Consider the following 27,118-nt stretch of genomic DNA (forward strand, 5'->3'; position numbering starts at 1 on the left):
CACCTTTTTTCCTCCTCCTTCTCTGTTAATGATTATTAGTTTCAGCTTTCTGTTAGCACAGTCAGTTACTGTAAATATTTCAAAATAGATTTCTTTATTTCTCTTTTAACAGGCTGACATCTTATTAAGGACTATCTTCATCATGGGACTCCTTAGTCTCACTACAGACCCCTTCCTTGCATCCTCACCCCTCACAGAGGGCAGCTGGGATCCTGATCCTTGTTGTCATCAATGATACTAAACACAACGGAGGAGGCAGGTGTGGCCCTGGCCTTGCCTTCCCTGCTCCATACTGGTTGGTGGAGTGCAGTCACCATAGGAGTACATCTTCATAAAGAAAACACTTCTGAGCATGCTCTTCCCATCACTGGAGAAGCATTTTGCCTGCCTGTGTATACTTCAACCGCTGCTCAGTCTCTAGCTTATGACTCTGGTTGACGTCTTTCCTTTACTAATCCTGGGCTCCGCCTCTGGCTTATGACTCTGGTTTAACTCCCCTTCCCTCTGGCGTTTGGCTTCTGCTCTTCTAGTACTGACCCTGGGCTAGTTTCCGGGGATCCACCCATCCTGAAGCCAGCTCTAACCAGCAGGCCAAACTAGATTCACCACTAGGCCTGACTGCCCACATTTTCTCTATGATTTTGCCTAGATATAGGAAGTTGGAGATTGGAGAACAGTTCAGAGAAGTCATCTGCACGGAGTGTTGGCTTTTTGAGTACCAGGCAGATAATTGCCCCCTCCTTTTTTTCTTTTCTAGCAAGGCTGGTAGGTTGGTTTTTGTTGGCTTTCAGTAGTCAGGAGAGGCACAGATTTGATTTTAAGGTGATAGTTTGGGTTTCCACATCTCCACTGTGTGTGATGAAGCCAGACTCTACCAGGGTGGTTACTGCTGTATGGCCCAGCTTACAGTCTACCACCTCATGAAGTTCTCACAGTGGCTGATATTTTCTGCAAAAAAGTATTATAGCTCTTTGTAACAAGCAGCAGTTGGGTACAATGTTTGGATTAGGCAGTTCTTGTTGATTAGCCAGTTCACAATGTGGCACAACTTTATAAAACATGAATTTGCAGTTGTGATGGTAGAAGGGAAAATAATTGCTTTGCTTCCTTTAGCACAGTCTTACAGGAAGTCTTATGCTGTTGGTGAAATATTGGGAGCAAGCAGGTTTTCTTCCTACATGCTTCATGTGAAATGATTCATTGCTCAAGCATAGACATGGAGGGTTGACCTGGGGCCAAGACGTCCATGATTGTGAATATGTGGCAATTACTCTGCTCTACCAACTCATCCGCTCCTAGACCTTGTGGTTTTGGTAGTTTACTTTTCTAAGCCATTCTGAGAGCTACACGGATTCAAGAGTTTTCAAGGATTAACCAGGTTTTTTTGGTTCATTCTGCTGGTGGGGTAGAGGGAAGGCCATGATCTTCTCCTAAAATAATGTGTCTGTCAGACAAGGAGAGTGTTACATCAGAAATGTCCACTCCTACTATGAAGCTCTGATAAACGTTTATCCAGACAAGTTTATGAACTTGTACAAAATCCGTATTTTTCCATCCAAGGCAAGAGATCCTTCATATTTTCTGTGTGGATGCTGAAGTCCTGGGGAATTCTAGCATCATGCTGGGCAGCAGGTCCATTAGCTTAACATCCTCATTTGGAAGTCTGTGGCTCTACATTTGTATTTATTTATTAATTTTCTGCACTCCTGATACACAACAATCATTTTTCAGTCACAAGTACCAGTCTGGAGTTTCTGACTTTTAAAAATGATAGTGTTCTTCAGAATAATGGGCTATAGTACCATAGCATCCATCACCTAGCACACAAGCTGGGTGCTGGATCTGCTCTGTCATTTAGTTAATGGATTGAAGTAATGAGAACTAAACAACAAAAAAACACCATAATAAATACACTAGGTTAAAGCAGCTTTTCATGTTTTACCACGGTATTTTTTCTAATTTAAATAATTTGCATATAAGAAGGGTTTAATAAATGAGTGTCTAGCTTGGGGCTACTGGGTAAAATAAACACTCTCTCTCTCTCTGACACACACACACACACACTCACTTAAAATATAAAAAAATAAAAAATCAAACATGATGATCTTTGCCCCAGAACAAAATCTTCTCGCGTATTTGGATTTCACATTGTACTACTAAAATAGGCTCAGTGCTGCAATTGGTGTTATACCAAGTAAACAGTGCTTGAGTATGCAGGATCCAATGCATTATGCAAGTGTTCTTGTTAGAAACAACAATTAGAGATTTCTAATAGTGTTCTTTAAAATATAAAGTGTTGTATGAACTAACTAGGAATTTTTTCATTATGTGGGAGAAAAAAATTCTTTGTCAATTTAAGACTAACCCTGCAAACTTCCACAAGTATATCTTACTCATGCAAGGAAGGACTACTCAAGTGAGCAAGCAGTTTACAAGAGCATGCCTTTATTGCCCTACTATGTGAGCTGCAGAAAGTCCTCAGCTCCCACTGACTTCTGCCCCTTGCAGGATCAGACTATGAGGTTGTAAACTCCTGGGGGCGAGAACCTTTCTTTCTGATCCATGCCTGTGGTATGCTGCTTTAGAAATATATGAAGACTAAAAAGTTTCTATAATACATTCTCCTTCTGAAACACAAACATAGAATACCTAGCCTACCAAATAAAACAAATGCTGTAAACTAATTATTCTAAGGTTTTATTGATATAATTTTTGCTGATTTTCTAAACGATTGCATGAGAATTGTATCCTTAACAGTCATACCTTGCATTAACTAAGCAACAGATTAGCAATTGGCTAACAAGGCAAGGGCATACAAACCCTATTCACACCATAGCAACAGTATAATATGTATGAAAATAATTCAAAACCCATCATCCCTATGTTCCTTAATATGGCTGAGATTGTGTGATAACATTAGGGGCAATTCTAGATTCACAGGTGGATAAAAACTGGAGAGTAAATCTGGAAATAATTTCAGCACATTTTAAAAAACATCCAATTTGATGTTTGTGTGTGTGTGTTACACACTTTTAAAAGATATACAAAGTGGCTAGCAAAATACCATCTAAACACATATCATGTTTATTTGTCACAAACCAAGTATTTATGTTAAAAGGAACCACAAGAAGATATGGCTAATATTCATAGACCTTAAACTCAGAAGGGACCATTATGATCTTCTAGTCTGACCTCCTGCACAACGCAGGCCACAGAATCTCACCCACTCATTCCTGGAAGAAACCCCTGACCTATGTCTGAACTACTGAAGTCCTCAACATGTGGTTTAAAGACTTCAAAGTGCAGAGAATCCTCCAGCAAGTGATCCGTGACCCACGCTGCAGAGGAAGGTGAAAACCCCCCAGGGTCTCTGCCAGTCTGCCCTGGAGGAAAATTCCTTCCTGACCCCAACTATGGCGATCAGCTAAACCCTGAGCATGTGGGCAAGACTCACCAGCCACATCACCTGGAAAGAATTATTTCAGTAACTCAGATTCCCACTCTATCTATGTCCATCACGGTCATAGCATATTTACCGTAATAGTCAAAGATCAATTAATTGCCAAATTAGTTATCCATCATTCAATCATCCTTTCTTACTGCTCTTGAAGGGCTTGTTCCAGAACCTTCACTCCTTTGATGGTTTAGAACCTTCATCAATTTCAAGCTGCCTTCTCTGATGGCCTGTTTTAATCCATCTGTTCTTGTGTCCACATTGGTTACTGACGCTTAAGAATTCCCTCCTCCTCGCCTGGTATTTACCCTCTGAATATATTTATAGAGAGCAATCAATATTGCCCCTTGGCCCGTTCTTTTTGGTTAGGCTAAACAGCCAAACTCTTTGAGTTTAGTTGGGAATTGGTGCTGCTTTGAGCAGAGAGGTTGGACTAAATGACCTCCTTAGGTCCCTTCCAACCCTGATGTTCTATGATTCCTTTCACAAGACAGATTTTTCCATTCCTCGGATCATCTAGTAGTTCTTCTGTGTACCTGTTCCAGTTTGATTCATCCTTCTTAAACATGGGAGACCAGAACTGCACAAATATTCCAGATGAGGTCTCACCAGTGCCTTGTATATAAAGTACTAACACTTCCTTATCTCTACTGGATACCTTGCCTGATGCATCCAACGACCGTATTAGCTTCTTCACAGCCATACCACATTGCGGCTCATAGTCATCCGTGATCAATACTCTGAGGTCTTCTCCTCCTCTGTTACTTCCAAGTGAGCGTCCCAGTTTATAACAAAAATCTGTGTTATTATCCCTAAATGGATGACCTTGCACTTTTCACTATTAAATTTCATCCTTTACTATTACTCCAGTTTACAAGGACTCCAGATCTTCCCTCTGTAGGATATCCCAGTTCCCTTTCTTTATTGGCAATACCTCCCCGCTTCGTATCATCCGCGAACTTTATTAGCACATTCCCCACTTTTGTGCCAAGGTCAGTAATAAAAAGATTACATAAGATTGGTCCCAAAACCATCCCTGAGGAACTCTACTAGTAACCTCCTTCCAGCATGACAGTTCACCTTTCAGTATGACCTTGTTGTAGTCTCCCCTTTAACCAGTTCCTTATCCACCTTTCAATTTTCATATTGATCCCCATCTTTCCAATTTTAGCTAATTAATTCCCCATATGGAGCCGTATCAAATGCCTGACTGAAATAGAGGTAAATTAGATCCACTGCATTTCCTTTGTCTAAAAATCTGTTATCTTCTCAAAGAAGGAGATCAGGTTGGTTTGGCACGATCTACCTTCTGAAAAACCAAGTTGTATTTTGTCCCAATTACCACTGACCTCAATGTCCTTAACTACTTTCCCCTTCAAAAATTTTTCCAAGACCTTGCATGCTACAGATGTCAAAATAACAGGCCTGTAGTTACCCGGATCACTTTTTTTTCCTTTCTTAAAAATAGGAAGTATGTTAACAATTCTCCAGTCATACAGTACAACCCTTGAGTTTACAGATTTATTAAAAAATTTTGATAATGGGCTTGCAATTTCATTTGCCAGTTCCTTTAATATTCTTGGATGAAGATTATCTGGGTCCCCCGATTTAGTTCGATTAAGCTGTTTGAGTTTGGCTTCTACCTTGGATGTGGTAATATCTACCTGCATATCCTCATTCCCATTTGTCATCCTACCATTATCCCCAGGGCCGGCTCTAGCCATTTCACCACCCCAAGCACAGCGGCACACCGCGGGGAGCGCTCTGCCGCTCGCCGGTCCCGCGGCTCTGGTGGACCTTCCACAGGCGTGCCTGCGGATGCTCCACCGGAACTGCGGGACCAGCGGACCTTCCACAGGCACGCCTGCGGGAGGTCCATCAGAGCCACCTACCGCCCTCCCGGCAACTGGCAGAGCACCCCCCGCAGCATGCCGCCCCAAGCACGCGCTTGGTGCGCTGGGGCCTGGAGCCGGCCCTGATTATCCCTAAAACTCCTCATTAGCCTTGTTAAAGACTGAGGTATTTGTATAGATATTGGGCCATGCCTAAATTATCCTTAACCTCCATTCCATTCTCAGTGTTTAGCGATTCCACTTCTTCTTTCTTTGTTTTCTTCTTATTTATAAGGCTATAGAACCTAGAAGCAGCATATTAGCCAATGAATACATGACAAAGGACATATTTTCAGTAGTGAGTGAAAAAACAGAAAAGTATTAGAGTTTTACATTTACCTATATAGATCCATACCAACTCTGCATGAGAAACTGTTAAAGTCCTAAACTTCTGCTTCACTACCATATAGTCCTTTCTTATCTTTAACAGGGTAAGAGTATAATCTGAATGAAAATATTCTTAGTATCTTGGTAGATAATGGAGATTTTGGTTCTAATAGCCTTATTGAGGATTTTCAGGGATTTTTTAAAACAGAAGTAGCAAGGATGACTTATCAGCAGATTTTTATATGATGACCTTCGTTCACATATGAAGCCGATTGACTCTGAGAATAATTTAACCTTTAGAAGTTCTATAGGACTATTACTACAGTACTACATTGTCTGTCTCTGCACTCTTTCTTCACCGTGCGTTCCATCAGTTTGAGGTGGTGAATTTTGGTTTTATTTTCAACTGCATCCTTCACATAAGTAGAAAATTAGGGGACATATTTCCAGCCATGATTGCAACAGGGATAGCTGTAAAACTCCACATTTTCAAATGCTTCTTTGGGTATGAATATTGGTTAATTTTGTTCTTAAATACCTGTTTGTCGCAATTGCCTGATTTGCAAGGCACAGTACTGTTGCTGAAATGTTGACATTGCTGTTCTTGTTTAATTGAGAGTGGCCTCCCAGCCATTGAACAAAGGTCTCCACTTCCTAAAATGGCCAGATTAATTAACAAGTACTCTGAGTTAAAGAATCAAACATGCTAAGCACAACTAGGGGAAATACTCGTTTCAGAGAAAACACCAACCTTAGCGATACAATAGTGTCCTATACTGTAAAGACGAAATTAATCATAGTATTTGTACAACATTACATGTATTAATTCACAGAAATTTCTACACACAAAAATCGAGTAATATCTATGAGATGCAAAAGATGAGTACCATTTCATTTTATGGGTATTATCTGAATGCCTTAGAATTTAGACATATAACTCTCTTTAGTGTCAATGGAAGTTTCATCCATAAATCTCTAACAAGAATGGAATATATATTTCAATAATCAAAACATAGACAAGTGAGACATTAAGCTGTGAAGTACAATGTAATTTCGATGAGAAACCACTTTGCCATCAGCTTGCACATAAATACTAGTCATTAAACAATTTTATTACAAATGTTCCTCTTTTAGTCACTTAAATATCACCTTGCCACTATAAACTGTTAAAGACTCATCCAACTTGCACTGAGTTCACTGGACATAAAATTGAGTCACTGATAAGATCAAAATAGGTATTTGATTTTGTAAACTAATCATAATGCTAAAAGTTGTCTTTTTTATATCAAATACTCTTTCTGATTTGAACATTTCTGGATATTTTTTCAAATTGGATACTGTAAAATAATTTACTAAAAAATTTAAATTATTCATAGCAAATTATGTAAATAAGTCATCAAAATTATGACTACCCACAAAACAAAGTATTTTTAGGATGCATTCTTTGTTTTCGGGTGTTTTTAAATACAGACGGGGAACAACTGTGAGACATGATCATTCCCTGATACAAAAGTTCTAAGAAGCATTGTGAGGGTTTTGTGATTTTGTTCTGTGTTAATGGGATATAAAACCATTTTAAAAAGTTCAGAGTCAATCTGGTCCCTATGATAATAATTAGAGTTTCTGCAGACAGCATTCAAGAAATTAACATTGATTCTCTGGGATTAAAAGCTCTGAGAACATTAAAGTCAGGTGACAAAGTGAACAAAGGAAGACTAAAATCGAGGAGAAACAGTTTCATACCTTCTAGCACTGTAAAAGACTCTTCCTTGAAAACATTAATCTTCATTGCAGTGATCCTGTTTGTCAGCTTTGTTTTTAAAACGGCTGATTGACAGTAGTTGGCTCAGTCTGAGCAACACAGTAGGATAAAAGCTGAAGCCATAGCCAAATTAAGTGTGTGGCATGAATTATACAATTCTAAAATGCTGAGAGAGATGTACATGATATTTTGTAGGACCGAAATGGTTTTCTTTAGTTCTGCTGTCATGAGACTAATGAATATTTGGTACTAGCAACAGTGATGCAATCAGGGAAAGGGAAATTAAATATTTCAGGGCTAAATGATCCTAGTTCAACATAAGAGAATGTGCCGTCAGCAGCAGTGGGGTGCAGAAGATGATCCCCATGGGGACAAAGTGGGTGGCTTACCAAGACACAAGGGATTGCTCAGTGAAGCACAACGCCTCCATGGTTGAAGTGGGAGTATGGCAGGGGCAGAACGCAGCAACTAGGCGTAGCTTGCCGTGATTTTCGCAGCATGCCTTCCTTGTGCCCTGCACTTGCATGAGCAAATCACAATCTGGCCCTTAATTGGAAAGGTCAGATTGCTGAAGGTGAAAATCCAGAAATGCACATCAAATTGTGTGGTGGCATGTGTATGTGGTAGAAGAGGGGAAAGTCACAAATTAAACAGATGTTTCATTAGGTCACTATCATTTCTTTTCACAGCTGAATGTCTAGCTAAAGGATTTTTTAAGACTGTTTCCACAATAAAGAAAGATTTACCTAGAGATGGAGCATCTCCATGGTCACATTTTAGATTAATCACTTTAATTTCTTCCTCCAATCATGTTCTCAAAGACTTTTCTATTTCCCATCACCTTTAGGGGTTATGTCTATCCCTGGAAGTGAAGGAGCGATTCTCATCTCGAGTAGATATAATCATGGTAGTTCTGGCTGAGCTAGTGTGCTAAATGTAGTAGGGTAGCTGCGGTAACATGGGCAGTGTGGGTGCAGGAGGTGCAGGAGTCACACAGTGTAGAGGATTGAGGCCTGAGAAGAACAAGGTTTCTAAAAGTCTTACATAATGATACTGACTTCAAAATAATGGCTACTTGTAAAAATGGGATGCAATTTAGGAATGTAGAGGTGACTACACATTACAGTGGCTGCATTTACAATGTTTTCAAGACAACGTGGGTGAGCTAGTATCTTTTGTTAGCCCAACTTCTGTTGATGAGAGAGACCAGCTTTTGAGTTTCCAAAGAGCTCTTCTTCAATTCTAGGAATAAGGGCTGCCCAGGTGGGGAGATCAGGCTCCACAGCTGGCAGAGCCCTTCCAGTGCTCAGGGAACAGTGACCATGGGAGCGGGGCACAGGAGCCTGGCCACTGTGGGGGGCCCCTGACCCTCCACCTGCTCTGAGCAGCACACCTCAGTGGGTGGGGAAATGGACTGAGGTCTGCTCTCAGACACCCTGGTCCTTTCCACTGCCTGGGCTTACTCCTGTACTGCTAAGCGCCTGGCCAGCAGCTGCTGCTCTCTCTGCTCTGCCTTCAGAGCTGGGAGGCCAGAGAATGGCAGCTGCTATGGGCAGAGCTAAGGCAAATTTTGGTTGGCTATAGCCTCTGCAAGCTCCCCCAGCATTGCCCCAGCCCAGATTCTTGTCATTAAACATGCAAATACCTAATGTGTGCGTGCAAATCAAGTATCTTGCATATACACAGGGCTAGTAACATTCCCAGGAGACCCTGTGCACATGCAGATCATTTGCGCACATATACACCTCTATCCCAATATAACACAACCTGATACAACACAAATTCGGATATAATGCGGTAAAGCAGTGCTTGGGGGGGTAGGGCTGTGCGCTCCAGCGGATCAAAGCAAGTTCGATATAACGCGGTAAGATTTTTTGGCTCCTGAGGACAGCATTATATCAGGGTAGAGATGTATTATGGAATTGCACACATAAGCTAGCTATGCACAAATGTTTGTCTACAATTACACATATCTTCTTTGAATACCTGTCCATTAATGTCCTTTTAGTATGCAAATACTTTCAGACAACACTAAAACTGAAGTTAAAATAAAACTTGTCATAATTCCCTAACTGTAATAACCTCAGTTTGTTACTTTTAGCCCTATAGCTATACAAAAGTTGTCTTTGTGTTGTAGTCATGACTGATGCTGATGTGGTGCACAACAACCTCTGTCAGCAGCACTCAGAATTTAAGCTTTATGACTGATTTTTCTTTTGTGTTGTACTTGGTGAAACTGAAGAATAAATCTGATCCATCCTTGCTAGAATAAGGTTCTGCTTTTGCTAATTTCAAAATATGACAATGCTCCAAGCACAATGGGGAAGGGAAAGTTGCCTTCATTAATTTTTTTATTCCAAGAGCAGCTGAGAATTTATAACTTTCAATAAAAAAAACTGCTGAGGTTTTATATTTGCACATAAATAGCATGTTTCAGTATAAAATAGGATTCTTAATTCTCTTCATAGAACAGTAAATCATATTTAAGATAAAAAATAAACCCTAGATCAGATATCTATAGTTTTTCTCCCTAAAACTCTATTTTTCTTACTTTAACTGTTAGCCCCACATGACAATCTATAATAGGGAAGACTAATTACAGAAAATTTACTTAAACTTTAACACAAAATTAAAATAATAGGATCAGGCTACACAAGACATGCTCCCCATTCATTCACTCCTTCATTCCAAGCACTGCCAGGACAGCTGAAGGGCCCTATCCTACGGTCAGTGGGACTGCTTGTGGGAGTAAGAATAATTTGTGAGTAAAGGATGCAAGACTGGCTGCAAATTCCTTTCAGGAACAAGAAAAAGACCTTTCATTTATTACTTATTTCATCCAAAGTCACTGCTATCCTTTAATCCCTTTCTTTCCTCTCCGAGCCTCAAAGATATTTTAAGCCTCTTCTGGAATCTGGGTATTTTTGTCTCTTAATTAGGGAATAGTCCCACCTCAAAAGATTGAGTTTTGAAGCAATGCTAAATTCTGAATACAAATCCAAATAGAATTGCATTTCTTGGGCTTGAAATTGAGAACAGTCCATAATAGTCTTCTATTAAAACTGTGAACAGAGGGGAATAAGAAACTGTAGTGCAGTGCATGCAGTACTCAAGGCCAGACTTTTGGCTAAATTCTGCCCTCATTTACACCTCGGGCAGGATTTTGGGACTGCACATGGAGTAAATCAGGCCAGTATTTGTCCACTGGATTTATCTCACTGCCTAATTGATCAGCAGGAATTAGTCACAAACACAGTATCTTCATACAATCATCTTGTTGACTACCTTTCTGCTCTCTTTTCTGCAGGTGGGATTTGGTTCTAGATTGATACGATAGTGCAAACATTATAGCCCCAGTTGAACCCAGCAGTAGCGCCGAAAAGATCACCGATTAATGCCAACTGGTGTGGTGTTGGTGTTTTTTATGATAATTAGACTCCTCGTCAATAGGAATTTAACTGAGACCAGCAATCTATTTTGCACAAGCCAGTAAACAGGTAAGACAGCAATAACCTTTGGACACTACCAGCCTGAGCTGTGTTTGAACCAGTGACTTAAAGGTGTCTTGGTAAAGCTGTAATCTAAATAACAACACTGACATCTAGCTGCTCATGTAGCCAAATGAATGAATACAAGCCCATCACATTTAATTTCCAGTGTCCCACATTTGTGGTTCCAAAAGCATACCGTTCAGTAAACAAAGACGCCTTTGCTATGGAGGAGGAATGTAGCTTTTTTTCTGTTCTGATTTTGCAATTTCTAACCATCCTCCTTTTCTCCTTGCAGATACCTCAGCACAACTGCTAGTCAGAAAGGCAACTGTTACAGCTTCCCTGGTGAGCTAACATTAGTGCTGCATCAAGCCTCCACCAGAATACTGCTGAAGGTGCAATTTGTACGCCTCTCCACTCCTCTTTGAAGATTGAGTATATTATACTGCCACTGCAATCCACTCAGCCTCCTCCCCCCACAATTCAAGGTCTTGGATCAGCATCTGTTCTCAAAACGAGAAGCTTTCAGAAAAGGCAGCAATACTAAGTTACTAGGCGAGCATCATTTCAATTCAGTTTATTGACGCAACAAGCCAATGACATTAAGCAATGTGTGTTTAGCTTCTGAATCTCTTTTAGAGACATTGACAGTTTGATTGACCCATTATTATTGAACTAGTTTTTAATGAAATGCTACTACTGTACCATTATGTCTATAACATATGCAGCTGCAAGTGATTAATTATACCCTAGAAGAACCTAATAATAGACTTACCATAATGTACTTTAACAAGGTAACTATTAATTCCTTCCTCCTAATACTCAAAGTAGAGATGGTGTAATGTACTCTCCATCTCAGAGAGCGTTTCAATAATTTTCTTATTTTTTGCTTTCCCTCCTCCCCTGCCCTTTTCTGGCTCCACTAATGGTAAGAGCACATCATAACTTAATTAGCTGACACTGATTTGTAATCTACACACTTCCTCTTAATTGGCATTTTTTCACAGCACCAACACTAATCGTCTGTTCTGCATAACTAACAGCCTTTGAAAAAGAGAGACCTTCAAAAAAAGCTGTAGCTTTTAAAGAGATGCGAGAAAAAACATACTGTGCTCTTGCTTCCCTGACAGTCAAGTCAATAACTGCCCTCAAATCCATAGGGAATGCTTAATATTCTAGGCATTAAAATTAAACAGGAATGCTGGGTTGCCTCACTTTGTGTAAAAAGTAAAACCCCAGGAACTTTTTTCACACTTTTGATGCCATCCATTCATGCTTGGTCCAGTCCCAAAGAGGAGGATGTTGGTGGACTGAGCAGTGTGAATTCATAATTCCCAGAAGACCATATCACAGGAGCTTATATTTTACTGCTTTGTCAAAATATCCATTACAAAATTTTATTTTTACAGCTGTCTCTAAGAAATAAGAAGGATGAGCCTGGAAAAATGTGTGGTCATAGGGCCAAATTTTCAAAGATAGTAGAGCTGGTCGGAAAATTTTCCAACACTGCATATTTCGGTAGGAATATGCTGATTTATCAAAAGAAAACTGTTTTGTAGAAATCCAGTCATTTAGACAAAAAAATTATTTGGAAAGAAAACTGCTTAGAAATTCTTAGCACAGAGAGCAATTAGGATGCTTCCTGGGTAAGACCATTGTTGATGGATTTCTCCAGTGTTCTAACCAAAAAATAGTGATCAAAACCAGAATTTCAGCATCTGCTTCTAACTGCTGAGGAAAGCTCATGCATGATGACGGAAACTTTCAAATCAATCAGACTTAACACAAACCCATTTAACCTTTCACTAATTTTAATACACTCGCATAAGACCTCAAGGCACATTACACATTATGACTACTGAGCAATGAATGAAGATATACTATAAAATGGAACTGAAAGTATCCATTCATTTAGCTGACATTTCTGAATACTAGCCACTTGGTTTATAGCATTGCTCAGTTAATGTTACTATCTGAAACCAAAGTGGCTCTTTGCCCAGGCTCTGAAAGGGTAGGAGATGATAGTGGCAGACTAGAAGTGAGGAACTCTTAGGGGTACACTCACTAGGACAGTAAATGTATTAATATATGTACCAAAGGAAGAGAGCAGCAAAAATGTCGTCCTTGAGGATATATAATATCTAACTCATAATAATACAGCCTGAATGCATGGAGTTCATGATACACATTTAATCTCAAATATTAGTCCTAACAAAATTATTAATTGGGACCATCATAACACATGTCATCCCAGGCTTGGGTCTCTCCTGTATTTTCTTCTCATTTGTCAACTTCCAGTTGGCTCATTATACTCTAGGAGTAGATTTTCAAAAGCACAAATGGCAGCGGGACACCTGACCCCCTGAAAGTCAGTGGGAGTCAGTGGTCTTTCATTTATGCTTTGAAACAAAAATCTCTTCCGTAAATCCTAAAAATATACATATGTTTTATCCAACATAATGTCCTACCCATAATTTGGATAGAAAAAAAGAATGGAGACATTGGCATCTGTTTTACATATAGGTCAACCTTGATGTGTATAGGTAGGGAGCAGCATTCAGACATGGAAAAAGATAATATTCTAAACCTCATTTTGTATTTCATTTTTCATGTGTGCAAGAGTTTGTATCATCCTTGAATACGTTAGGGGGGGCTAATATTTCATCAGCATTTTCTTGACTTGATTGTGTTTCCAAATTCAAAGATGAGTTTAAGTTGGTGAAACAGAAACCTTTCACCAGTCCCCCCAGCCAATACATTATAGTAGCTTAGGCTTCTTTAGATTCTGTAGACCAAATTCAAAGGTGATGTATAAAAGACGGGTATAAGTTGTGCATCAGAAATTGATTGTGAGTCTAAGTCTGTATTAGAAACTCCAACATGGTCATAAAAATGATGCAAGGTACACCAATTTAGAGTCACACTAGAATTTGGTCCATGCTCTTTCCAAGTAATTTGGGAACTCAGATAATTATCAGAGCTAGTCAAAAATATTCCACTGAAATTGTTCTTAATTAAAAATGGTTTTCCACTACATAGAAAGCTTCATAAGAAAAAAAATCATTATTTCAGGCAATCTTAAAATTATTTTCAAGTCAAGTTTCAGGTCTACAGAGCTCTGCTTTTAATTGTTGAAAGCATAATAATGACAACTAGCTCAGCAGACAGTTGTGTGTCGTTTGCAGAATTATATGCCCCATGTTGTCTGGTTAATTTGCACATGAAGGTGTTGCTGGTTGGCACAGGACAATCTGTTCAGCAACAATTACTTCCTATTTTACCACTTGTGTTGGTGGTAGCTGCACTTGAGGTACTTAAAATATCATGTATTTTGTTCCAGCTAAAGTCATATGTCAGGATGCTCAGTTTAAAACATGATCTGCACAGGCGATTTCTATTATAGATACATTTGCCTTTGCAAAGCCCATGGATGTTTTTGTGGAAAATTCAGCCATTTCTCCCCCCAAAACAAAACTCTCAGGTAAAATGCTGCATCTTCAGGAACGATGAGTGTAATGATACTTCATTGTTTGAGAAACCCACACGCCCCCAGAGAACTTCTGTCAGAAGCCCACAAGTCAGGCTAGTGGAGCAGTCTTTATTTAAGCTCTAATGAAAGAGGTGGAAAAGAGGAGCTGAAAAAACACCAGGACAAAAGATGCTTTTATTAAAGGTTGAGATGCATCTAAATCAAAATGTGCTCACAGTTATATTTTCTTTCAGAACTGGGAAAAATGCCAGCAAGAATAGCATGATTCCACCTTCCCTTGCCAATATAATTCCTATTCTTATCAGACAAAGTGAAAAAAAATTGCCCAGTTATTTCATTAGGAGAAGCAGCTAATTTACAGGCACAGTAATTGTTCCCCCACAAAAGTGTATAATGAGCTTTAAACTCACAAAATTAGGGTCTGCTCTTCTAGTGATTATGCTTAATTTACAAAGGAATTACTGCTCCCCCCTTAAGTTTACCTTTATAACAGCTACACTGACAAAATAAACTTCAGCAACTCTGAAGATGTCCTTATAGTCTGCTGGGTCAATAATACTCATTTTAAAAAGTCTATACATATACACGTCTGCCTGAATATGTTTTACTAGATAAGATTATAATAGTTCCAGAGTAGGAGTTATGGGTTAGCAAATTAATAATGCCAATCTAAAAATTCAATCTCTCATGTAATTGCTTAGTTAGATACTCTGGTGATAGGGTCTATAGAAAAACCTTAAGATAGGCACATTTTTAAATCGTCAGTCACTATAGTTCAAATGATCAACCAATAAACTGGTATTTGCAGACTTGTGTGCCTAAAGAATGGGCACTTACTTAAATGAAAATTGGGCTACTTTTCTAGGAGTGTAAGAATAAATGGAAATAAGAATTGCAAGTCCCTACCTCCTCTGAAAATGATGATGTTTATTTAGGTGCCTAAACACAGAACTAGATGTCTCAAAATTAGGTGTCATTATTGAAGTCATCCTGCGCCTTCAGTCCCACTAAAGTAATGGGAAATGGTGGCCATTTTGAATAGGGGGAAAACTGTAACATTGATGCCAACAATTTATCATGAGAAACTAATAAAACTCAGCAAATATTGCAAGTCTCGTGATACAATCTTAAGAGCTGTCAAGTTCGAGGTAATGGATGCTGGGTACATATATTTGAAATTTCTCTTTGGTTCAGGAGTTCTCAGGGTCATGGCAAATTTGCCTCTTTTATTCTAGTGTAGGGACTTGGTCCTAGTGATTGTTTTAATAGATAAGAGAATGGTGGTAGCTAGATTTTAAGGCCAGAAGGGACGACTGTGATGATCACTCTAAGCCTAGGAGCCGGACATGTTGGCTGCTTCCCAGGAGTTGTGTGGTGTGGAGATTAGCAGGGAGCCTACCAGGCCCACTGCGCAGAGCCGCCAACCGGACCGTCAACGGCCCAGTCAGCACCGGGATCCCTTATCAACCAGGTGTTCCAGTCAAAAACCAGACTCCTTGTCACTACTGTGATCATTGAGCCTGACTTCCTGTGCAGGCCAAAGAATTACAGAGATAAAACATAGTTAAAAAGTAGAGGAAATTGATGCAATGAAGTGCACCCAGCATGGGAGTCTACTGTAGTTATGCATTTGGAATTGGAGCAGCATTTCCTCCTGTCAAAAAACAGATTAAGCACCATTTTTAATATATCATTGCCATCTACTGGACACTGTAGAGACACACAGTTCAAAAACCTGGAGTTTAAAAAATAAGGATAAGTTGAACAGCAATCTGGTGTTCAGACCAACTGGAAAGAATGGTTGTGCTTCCCCTCCATCCCTTCCAGACGCCCTCGTCACTCTCACATTCTCAGACAGCCCTCTAAAAATCTCTGCGTAAGAGCTGCCTAAAGCCGTTTTCCACATTATCCCAGAGTCATCAGCTGTCTAAATCTGAACCTGAACAGCGGAGTGGTGAAACAAAGGCTGACGCATGACTGGGAAACCATGCGAATCTTCAATCAGCAAGAAGCTGAATGAACACTTTGGATTGTATTCCTGACTAAGGTATGTGAGCTTCCTCAAACTGTTTATCACCTCTCCTCCAGCTTGGAGTCAGTGGTGCATTCCAGACACAAAAATAGAACCCCTAGAAGACAGAGGAACTTTGCCAAACAGAGGAAGTTGACAATGACAATGGTGTGATCTGATTTTAAAAAATCCTACTTAGAAGTAAGTACCTAATTGACAACTAGGGTGTCAATATATACTGTTCATTTAGGCCCCAATCCTACAAAATTTACACAGGTGAGCAACTTTATGTACAAGATTAGCTCCACTAATTCAAGAGGACTATCACCAGTGTGAAGAAACTCCACATCTGAGTGTTCGCAGCATCAGGGCCAACATTTATTGAGCAGACATGAATCATTTAAAATAAACTAGCTAGTAAGTAGTGAACACAAAATGGGCTTACTAATACACAAACAATGATAGGGGGCTATTCAAGAAAATATAGATGCTTTACACGTAGCAACATATGGACACTGCAAATTATTTAACTTGTTCAGTGCACAGGGTTGGATAATGCATGGAACCTTGCATGACTGCAAGAAACCTTTGCTAGCAATCCCTGGGGCTATAGCCACCCGTGGGAGGATTGGAAAGAGGTGAGGCCATAGTTCTACTCCCCCACTATATGAAGCCAGCGGAGCATTGTGTTCTGCAACCTCCTAAGGAGTGCAATACCTGGTATGCTACCTCTGCATGCTGAAGAGCTCCAGGAGTCATTGTGACTCCCTGAAGTTCAGTTCCTCCCAGTGAATGCCCTGAGTCATAGGGGCATGACCCAGTCCTTGCTCCTTCTTACCCTAATGTGTGGACTAGTGGACAGAACACTGGACTGGGACGTAAGAGACCTGGGGTATGTTCCTGGCTCCATTACTGGTCTGCTGTGGGTAACCCTGGGCAAGTCACTTCACTGCTCTCTCAGTTTCCCCATCTGTGAAATGGTGATAATGATACTGAAGCACTTTGAGATCTACTGATGAAAAGTGCTATTAAAAGCAAGGTATTATTGTTATTAAGCTATTGAACCCTCACTACCGATTTGAATGACAATATCCCAGAACTAGGTGTTTTAAATGCATCTTTAATATGTTTCTTTGGGAATACAGTCCTGCTCTGAACTATGAATGCCCTTCTTAAGTTTGTTCACCTCTGGTAATTTTATTAATGTTTTTCCTGTTCATTTTCTTCTCTCATTTACTAGCAGCCTCTTTGGTACTGCCATTCAGAGTCAGTGCTTGTAATGCTAGCCACGTCATGACACTCTCCTGCAGAGTTCAATACTGGCCTTTTTTCTAATAATGTGCCAAATCGATAACACAACATTACTTAAATATCCTCCATTCTTGTATGGACAGGTGCTCAAGTGCTGGATAATGTCTGGAGAGGAAGGATTGAAACATGCACAGTAGACTTACTTGGTGCTCAAAAGTACAGAAAACTGTAAGACACTGAGCTACAATTAAACAGCACTCAGCTACACAGACTTTCCTGGAGATTAAAGCCCATCTGGGACGAGTTGATGGTACAAGGCTTACTCACCATTGGCCCTAACCAGTACTCTAATCAGGTCATTTTGGCTTTAGGGCTTGAATCCCTGGGTCTGCACAAGAGACTCTGCGTGTGTGCACAGAACCTCCTGTGTTGCTCAGCACACTGCACCTGAAGACAGAGCTGTATGTACCTCTTGCACTGCGGCATTACTAGGATACTGATTAATGACTGCAGGGACATTCTAAACCAATTAAATTGGGGAAAAATCCTATCACAGGTTTATAGACTTCCCAGTAATGATTGTTGTCAGTTTATAAATCTGGGCACGAATACTCTTACCGTATAATCCCCAGCAATGACCTGTCCCCCCGCTGCAGCAAGATGGAAATAGGGTGACCAGATGAGAGGAAGAAAATATCAGGACACATGGGGGAGGGGGAGTTGCTGGTGGAGCAAAAAACAAAAAAAGCGGAGTGCTGGCAGAGGAGCAAAAAAAAACCTTGAGTGCCGCGAAATATCAGGACAAATGGCATCCCAACCCAACATTGGTTGGGATGCAGGACAAAAGCCTAAATATCAGGATGTCTGGTCACCCTGCATGCAAACACGTAAAAGCACAGTACTCTCTATCACTACAGACTAGTACTGTATGTATGGGACGCTACAGCTCCAGACACACAGGTCAGTCACTGTGTTCTGGACTGTGCTGACAGCCTGTTTTGACTCAGTCATGCAACAGGTCACTAAAAGCCACACGGTCACAGTGAGGCTCTGCCATACGTTGAGGACATTCAGGCTTAAGAAATGCCTGGAGGATCACTGCAGGAATTTAATTTGCATTCTGTTGCAGCCACACTAAATACTATTTTTAAAAGTAGAACATTTTATTTAAATTGTAAGTTGAATTTTTAGTTTCATCTGCAATATATAAAGTCAGGTTCAGTTTAAAAATACCTTATGGTATCATTGCTAGAGTATTCATGCAGGATTAAGGACCTGTCAGTATGATCACTGTAAACTATTTTCTGGAATATATATGTTCAAGGACGTTTACAAGAGGGACTTGAAAGCTTTCAGTATCGATCCTGCAAGCTGGGAAGATACAAGTAGCAACAGGCCACACTGGAGGGCTATGCTGCACCAGGGAGTCAAAGAGGGTTGCGGAAGAAGAGAGTGAAGAAGAAAGCGCAGCAGGGCTTAAGCGCTAGTAGTGCCCTGGCTTCATCTTCTGGCCCAGGACCTTATGCCTGCACTATTTGTGGCAACAATTGTCATTCAAGAATTGGACTTCTTAGCCACTTGCGATGCTCCAGCGTGACACACTAACTGGGCTCCTTTGGTGCTTACACCACAGTCTTTTGAGACAGACAATTGTCATGACACAGGTCATATATGTTCATTGCCAGTTGTAACTTGGCATTTTCAGCTTGGAAACCATGTTTAAGTGGCTATTTTTCAAAGACTTAGGAAGAATAGTTCAGGGAAAGGGTCATGGGAAACAGTAATTCACCCACAGGTTGCTGATTAGAATCGAGCCCAGTTTGATAGGTATCATTATCATCCAGTTGCGGTTCTAAATGCAATATTCTTAGTAGTCTCCACACTGTCCCTAGCAGACAAGTATCCAACATTGCACAAACCCCCATCCCAGTTGGCACTAATTGGAAACTTTGTTGCCAGTGTCTGCAGATAGGCCAAGGAATGAAAGTCACAGAGACAAAACATCCTCTTACTCCTAGCTGTGGCCCTTCCAGGTCAGGGTTCTTGAAGCATATTGTTACAGCAGTGGGACAGCCTGTATGGGCATTGCCCATGGTGTACCTGCTCGGGATAAACACAGCTTTTTTCTATAGGCCTGTCTATGTGCCTTTCACCAGCACCAAATTCATCCTCTTCTCTCTCTCTCTCCAAAATGTGGAGATTTTGTTTGTTGAGTAATATAAAAAGGAGGAAAAATTGCTGTTCTCTATTTGGGATGAGATTTAGTATTCATACAACTCAGAAACAATTTTAATGTTGGCAGGACACCAGATCATAAGGAAACATTCAAAACAATGCTAGACACAATTTCTAAAAGCCAAAAGCTTGTCAAATTTCCACGGCTTCATACCTTTTAAAGGCTTTGATCATTTCTCTGAAGTTCTCATCATAAAATAAAAAACAAAACAAAATAAGCATCTGGTCTGAGACTTAGGAACTGAAATTTTCAGGACAAAAGGGTTTAGTGCCTGATCTTCTTCTTCTTCTTTAAGAAAGCTGAGTGAAACTGAGAGCTTAAAATGGAAGGATGGTTGGAACCTTAACTATGGGGTCAAAACTGGCTGTGGAAATGACATCTGCAGATAAGCCTATCTTGGAAACCATCTATATAATACTGTACCAGTGAAAAAGTGGATAAAGTATATATGTGTTTCATATACGTACAGTATGCTGAATACTTAGAGTATACTTAGGGTATGCCACTAGTGAATCTGGCCCTTAGAGAGAGACCATCCAAATCTCAACTGTCAAGAGAAAATGCTCTTGTGGGGGAACGGATTATAACTGAAATCAGGTTTACTTCACAGCTTTATTGTCAGAGTGGCTTTGTACAGATTTGGGGGAAATACTGTATAATTTTCTACTCACGGAGCTGCATCATGTCTGTGAAATATAATTCATTCATTCAAACTACAGTAGTTGGCAATGGGATTGAAGCCATACTTATTAAAAGGTGAACCTGATTTTTTAAAAATATATTGAATGTATTTCTGTAAGCTGAAAGACCCAAACAACAAAGAGAAGAGAGGGCAGTATTCTGTTTTTATTTATTTCAGCTTGCTTGAAGTAGCAAAGGGTAGACTTTGTTCTACTATGACACTCCGGAATGCAGAGTTCTTTGACATCACTTTGACATTACACAAACTAAAAACTATTTCCCAATGCTAATTTTCCCCCTACTATTACTCACACCTTCTTGTCAACTGTTTGAAATGGCCCATCCTGATTATGACTACAACAGGTTTTTTTTCTCCTGCTGATAATAGCCCACCTTAACTGATTAGTCTCATTAGAGTTGGTTTGGCAAATCCCATTTTTTCATGTTCTCTGTATTTTTTCATCTTCCTACAGTATTTTCCACTGCATGCAACTGAGGAAGTGTGTTTTAGCTCACAAAAGCTTATTCCCAAATAAATTTATTAGTCTTTAAGGTGCCACAAGTACTCCTCATTCTTTTGACATCACTGTTACTACCTGAAGGCCTCTGGAGCATGGAGCCCACCCACAGGTGTGGAAATAAGTAGTAGTTCAAAGGAAGGAGCTGAGAACACTGTCTAAAGACCTTACCTCTTTCAGTGCATCCAGGCCCATAATACAGCAGTACTTGTCTCTCCTAGGGCTGGCAACAGCGGGTGTCATCCACCACAAGAATTCTGTTTCAATTCTCATTCTCCCAGCCCCTCCCTCAAACCACACCCACATTCAACCCTGCCAATAGGATTGGGGAAGCCAATTACACTATTATGAAACATATTGCAGAAAACTATGTTATATAGCAAACAAAAAGCAATGTACCTCAGTCCCTAGGGGTTGGGCTCCACACTCTAGCAGTGCTCAATATTTTCTCTAGCACAGTCATGAGCTATAGCTCTCTAAAGAGAGTTTACAACATAAAGCTTCCTACTTAAGATATTTTTATTCACAGCATTATTTAAGGCAGGGGAGAGGGGAGGGGAACAATCCTGTAAATAACAGCTGGTAAAAAAATCCATTTGACTACAGTCAGGCAATCCAATATCCATGAGTGCCATTTACGAGTACATAAGAACATACAGTTTGCCTAGGGCAGTGGCTCTCAACCTTTCCAGACAACTGTACCACTTTCAGTTTTGTGGTACAGTTACGTGTTTTGTGTATCCCAAGTTTCACCTCACTTAAACACTGTTCACTTACAAAATCAGACATAAAAATACAAAAGTCTCACAACACACTATTACTGAAATATTGCTTGCTTTCTCTTTTTTACCATATAATTATAAATCAATTGAAATATGAATATTGTTCTTACATTTCAGAATATAGTATATATGGCAGTATAAACAAGTTATTGGCAGTATGAAATTTTAGTTTGTACTGACTTCGCTAGGGCTTTTTATGTAGCTTGTTGTAAAACTACAAAAATATCTAGATGAGTTGATGCACTCCTTGGAAGACCTCTGCCTACTCCCAGGGGTTTGTGTCCCCGTGGTTGAGAACCACTGGCCTAGGGTACCTCTAAGAGAAGAGAATCACAGCGATATAACTGAGAAAACCATTTTTAAAAAAATCACAAAATTCCTTCTTCGGCACAAGAAACTACAATTACCTTCAGCAGCAAAGGGGTTATTAGGTCCAGAATGTGACTGAAACATATTAAAATAATGGGGGAAACAAAGATGAGCAGCTTTTTTATTATTATTTCAATAAGTTCATAATCTAGCTGCTTTACTAAGATGAGGCCTGTATGGGGATGCACCGATCCAATGTAATGATTTTTATGGAAGCATCCTGCTTTGGGTTTTGCTGCTATATCACAGTGAATCTTAGCAAGCAGATAGGAGTTCAAAATTAAGGCCTGAATTTTGATTGCCCATGTAAGGGAGAAAATACACAGCTTCTGGAAGGGAGAAAATATATAAATATTTCCACTGAAATTCAATATTTAATGCAACCAATTAGGATGAAAATAATATTGACAATGCACTTGGGAAAATGTAAAGCCATATTCCCGATCATGTTGCTTTTATACTGTTTTGAGAATGAAGCGTAATGGGGCAGCAGGACCTATTATTTACTATTGTTGTCATTATTTATCATTTGCATTACCATAGTGCCTAGAAGCCTAGTCATGGACCAGGACCCCACTGTGCTAAGCACTGCTAGGGTGACCAAACAGCAAAGGTGAAAAATCAGGACAGGAGGTGCAGGGTAATAGGAGCCTATATAAGAAAAAGATCCAAAAATCAGGACTGTCCCTATAAAATCGGAACATCTGGTCACCCTAAGCACTGCGCAAACACGGAACAAAAAGATAGGCCCAAACTAAGCTCTCATACTGCTCAAAGATAAAATAGCTAAGGTATATAGAGCCAGAAGTTGTACCATTAAAACAAAGATGGCCACAGCTTTCCATGGATTCCAGTAAAGCCAAGTTGCCCGCAGGCAAGATGGTGACATCCCACACTATCAAGAGACTAGGATGCATTGCAAGGAGCAAAGGTGGACAAAAGCAGTTTACCATCTCTGCTAAGGGCATCCTAGTGCCTTAATCCAGAATAATGGGAGATGGTGGCCACTTTGAGGAGACCAGCTGAGGATATGTCTATACTCCCAGTGGGGTACACAGACAAGTGCTAGCAGGGCTCTGAGCTAGCAAGCTAAAAATAGCCGTATGGATGTTGCAGCTCATGCACATCCCGAGGCTTGTGAGCCTGAACTGCAACGTTGACACTGCTATTTTTGGGGTGCTAGCACAGGCCTGTCTCCTCTACTTGGGAGGTTGCTCCCAACAGCAATGGCCAGACCTTGAAATGGCAGCTAACTCAAGTTTAAAGCACCACTTTACTTGGGCTAGAGATTTTTGTGTGCGGAAGGGAGATCAGTTAGGGGTAACACTCAAAACTTGAGCTAACTCTGCTGTGAAGAGACACCTTCAGTCTCATACCATGGTATCACCTGAATAACAACTCAATGAAAGGTTTGTTGAACCAGTGTATGGCACCATATTTTTACAGCTCCTCTGAAAATAATGCCTCTAAAACAAAATGCTCATAACTGAGCATAACATATTTCTGAGACAGCAGTAATACCAGCAATGTCTGCAAACGAGTACTAGGGCTATCTGTCCATATTTCTTTCTCCTGGAAGAAACAAGTATGATGTACTGAAAATATATATCAGAATCTCATTCAGCTGTGAACAAAAGTCATTACTAAACTAACATATGTTCAAGTCAATTAGCACAAGCTTTTTCAAGGTTTTATGCAAGTAACCTATTCATCCAAAAAGACCACTGATGTTCTGAGCTAGAAGAGCTATTTAGGTCTGTAGCGTAGTCAGCAGTACCTGCCAACCCTTCTCAGTCTAGGTCAGGACTTGAGATCTAGAGTGCTTACTTTGGAAGCCAGACAGCCAAAGAGAACTAGTGTGTCCGGTGGCCTCAATAAAAAATTCCCTTTATTTTCATCTGTACTCTACCATGCAGATCTATATACCAACTATTTCCTCTCTATCAGAGGGACAGACAGACAGACAGACCACTCTATACAGTCACTTGATTTGAGTGAAGGAAAGCATCAGTTTAGCTGGGGAAGAGCTCAGTCCTTGTGGGTGTCTCATCCTACCGGCATGAGTTGGACCACATCACCCTCTCCTAACAATGCTCCTGAAAAGATCCGCAAAAGGCTCTTTAATATGTTGTAAGGAGGTGGCTCTCACCCTGATCTACAGCAAGACTCAATGTTATAACTGAAAAACATCCAGGACCCTTTGCCCCACCACCCCCACCTAGACATAAAAAAGAAGACTATTCACAATCCTCAAGTTGAGAATGCATTCTAAAAGCAGAGCACAATTTCTCATGTGTTCCCTCTCTTCCCACTAATCTTTAAGTCCCACTGCAAAATCTAAATTGCTCTTACATACACACACACACACAAATTAGGAAAATCTTTGGGAAGAAACCCATAGCTGACCCAGAGTCAACACCAGATGAAAATATGCAGAAGCAGACCACAAAAGATCACAAAGCACAGGCAGTGCTAGAGATGAACACCTCTGGAAGAGATCACATTGCTACCACCTACCCATCAAAACAACAACAACAAAACATCACAAATCAAACTACTTGAATTACTGGTCTGGCACATAAATTTGAGAGACTAGAACCAGAAACAGAGGAGATAATAAACTTACAGATGTTCAAGCTACGGAAAAGATGGAAGAAAGGACCACCATGACTTGAGAAGGATTGAGTTGTCTAATCAGCTGAGCGGGAACCATAAAAATCCAAATAAAAATGCTCAAGGAGAAAACAGCGGACCTGAAAAAATAATAAAATAAAATGTAGTGAATTTGTTTAGGCATTTAAACATGCAAAATAGCATCCCTATAAAGCACTGAAAGGGCCCACCATAATGCTGGGACTACAAGAAACAACAGATTATGTGCAGTAATTAGAAAATTCCAAACGCTGGGGGGACAGCAAAAAGTGTTACATGTATCTGGAGAGACCAGGGGTTGCCGGGTAGGGAGAAAGCTGATAATGGACATTTCATTTATCAAGATTGCTTGGCCAATATGAAAAAAAGTCATGCAGAATGAGAGAAGTGCTATATATTGGACATCAGTTTTATTGTCAGACAGTCTACTGTTATACAGGATCTTCTATCAAGTCAGAGGACAGCAGGAGCAGAGGAGATTCTGAGAAATTCCCCACAGACTACCAGCAGCAATACTTCTAAACGTTAGAGAGACACCAGGAGATTACACATACCTGTCTGGTATCCTCATGTGCTATAGTTACAAGTAACCTCTAACATTACTATAGGTAAAGGAAATGGGGGTGGAGGGGAGGAGAATCTCATTTGTTGACTTTGTACATAGTAAATGTCACTGTTTCCTAGAGCTGGTGAAAATTTTCTGCTATGTAGTTAATTCACCAAAAATGCATTTTGGGTTGAATTCAGCAAATAGTTTCTGGGTGACTCAAAAATGAAAACAACAATTTCACAAGCATCAAAATAGTCTGGCTTCACATTTTCAAAATGTAATGTTTTGACTTTTTGTTTCAAAACAATGTTTTATTTTGAAATTTAGTTAGATTTATTCTTTTAAAAAAAGATTTAAAGAAACCCAGAACCTGACAAAACAAAAACCTAAAAAAATAAAATTGTTTCAGGTCAAATGAAATGTACTTCCATCTGACACATTTTTTTTCTTTTTATGTTTCAGTGAGAAAAATCAAAACATTTCCATTTTGGTTGGAAACAAACAGATTTTTTTTTGATTCGGTCACCAAACTGAAAAAAATTGATTTTTCATCAACTCTACTATTTCCTCTATCTCCTTGGCTCATTTGTTTTATCTGTGTGGGTCTTTCACAAAGAACTAGGGGGGAAACACTTTGAAAAGTAGGAAACGTGATTGTAAACCTACAACTATTTAGGGACAGGCACAGCATCTGAAACCACTTTTTTAATGGCTAGATTGATGATGTCCTTTTAAAAACATAAGACAGCAGATTAATTTAATTTTATGTAATATACAGGATAAACTTACCAGCAATGAGCTGACAAAAAACAGGAAAACAGCTACTTACCTACAAAGAAAGCAAAAAGTTAAAAACGTTGAATTTCATTAAAAATAGGAGTGAATGTAGTTCATGGCGTTTGATTACACAGATCTATTCTTAAATAACATGCATCAGGAAAAGTCACACATACTCAGAATGGGATGCAAGGATGGAGCAACCTGGTACTTAACACAAGAAGAACGTGCTCAATTACAAGGCGCTGGGTTGGGTACCATGATGGAATGTACAGAGCCTTCACTCTCCCATGGGAGACTCTGACTGACGTGATTTATGTTATCCCTAAAAGAAGGACCCTCCAAACTAAAAAGCAGGATGGAGAGTTTGGGATTAAACTCAAGAATGGGTTCAAGACTGGGTTTCTCAACTCCCATCTCGAACATATCCTTGAGCTGAGGGAAACTAAGCAAACCTTAGGTTTCTTACCTGCACTCGAGGTAACGAAGTGCAGCTGAATATTGGTACATTTAGAGTCTTAAAGAGCCTGCCCAGGAAGCCAGGACAGCGAGTCCTGGAGATACAAGAAGAGCCACCCTGTTCAGGCTGTATGCTTTGGCATGTAAAGACTGATCAGCTACATGAAGGGGATGGCCAAAGAATTTTATTTTGGCTTTACCAAAAAAATGTGTAAATAAACCTTGAGACCCCAGAGAGGGTTTCTTTGCTTAATTTTGCTTTCTTAGCCTGTGGCTCTGGCCGAGTCTAGCTTGGCAGACCCTGGTCCTGCCTCGGGCAATTTTATTCTTCCTTGTGTAATAATAGAGGCATGGTTGTGTTCTGACTCTCACAACCACCTTACCCCCTTCCCCTCTCGCCTCCAATAGGCACAAAA

At 40.0% G+C, this 27,118-nt stretch overlaps 1 protein-coding gene across 4 annotated transcripts in view; it reads right to left on the minus strand.

Annotated features, from left to right (window-relative positions):
- Positions 1 to 27,118, minus strand: part of SMYD3 (SET and MYND domain containing 3) — a 701,794-nt gene that overhangs the window by 281,245 nt on the left and 393,431 nt on the right. The window contains exon 1 of one of the 4 annotated variants that reach the window (XM_032801058.2): positions 11,702 to 11,818. The exons of the other annotated variants lie outside the window; for them this stretch is intronic. Coding sequence (XP_032656949.1) covers positions 11,702 to 11,704 — 3 coding nt within the window. The 5' untranslated portion in view covers positions 11,705 to 11,818. Of the gene's footprint in view, positions 1 to 11,701; positions 11,819 to 27,118 lie in introns of those variants that run through there. 4 annotated transcript variants of the gene reach the window in all.

Source organism: Chelonoidis abingdonii, chromosome 3 (genome assembly GCF_003597395.2).
Source record: "Chelonoidis abingdonii isolate Lonesome George chromosome 3, CheloAbing_2.0, whole genome shotgun sequence".
Taxonomy (NCBI): Eukaryota; Metazoa; Chordata; order Testudines; family Testudinidae; genus Chelonoidis; species Chelonoidis abingdonii.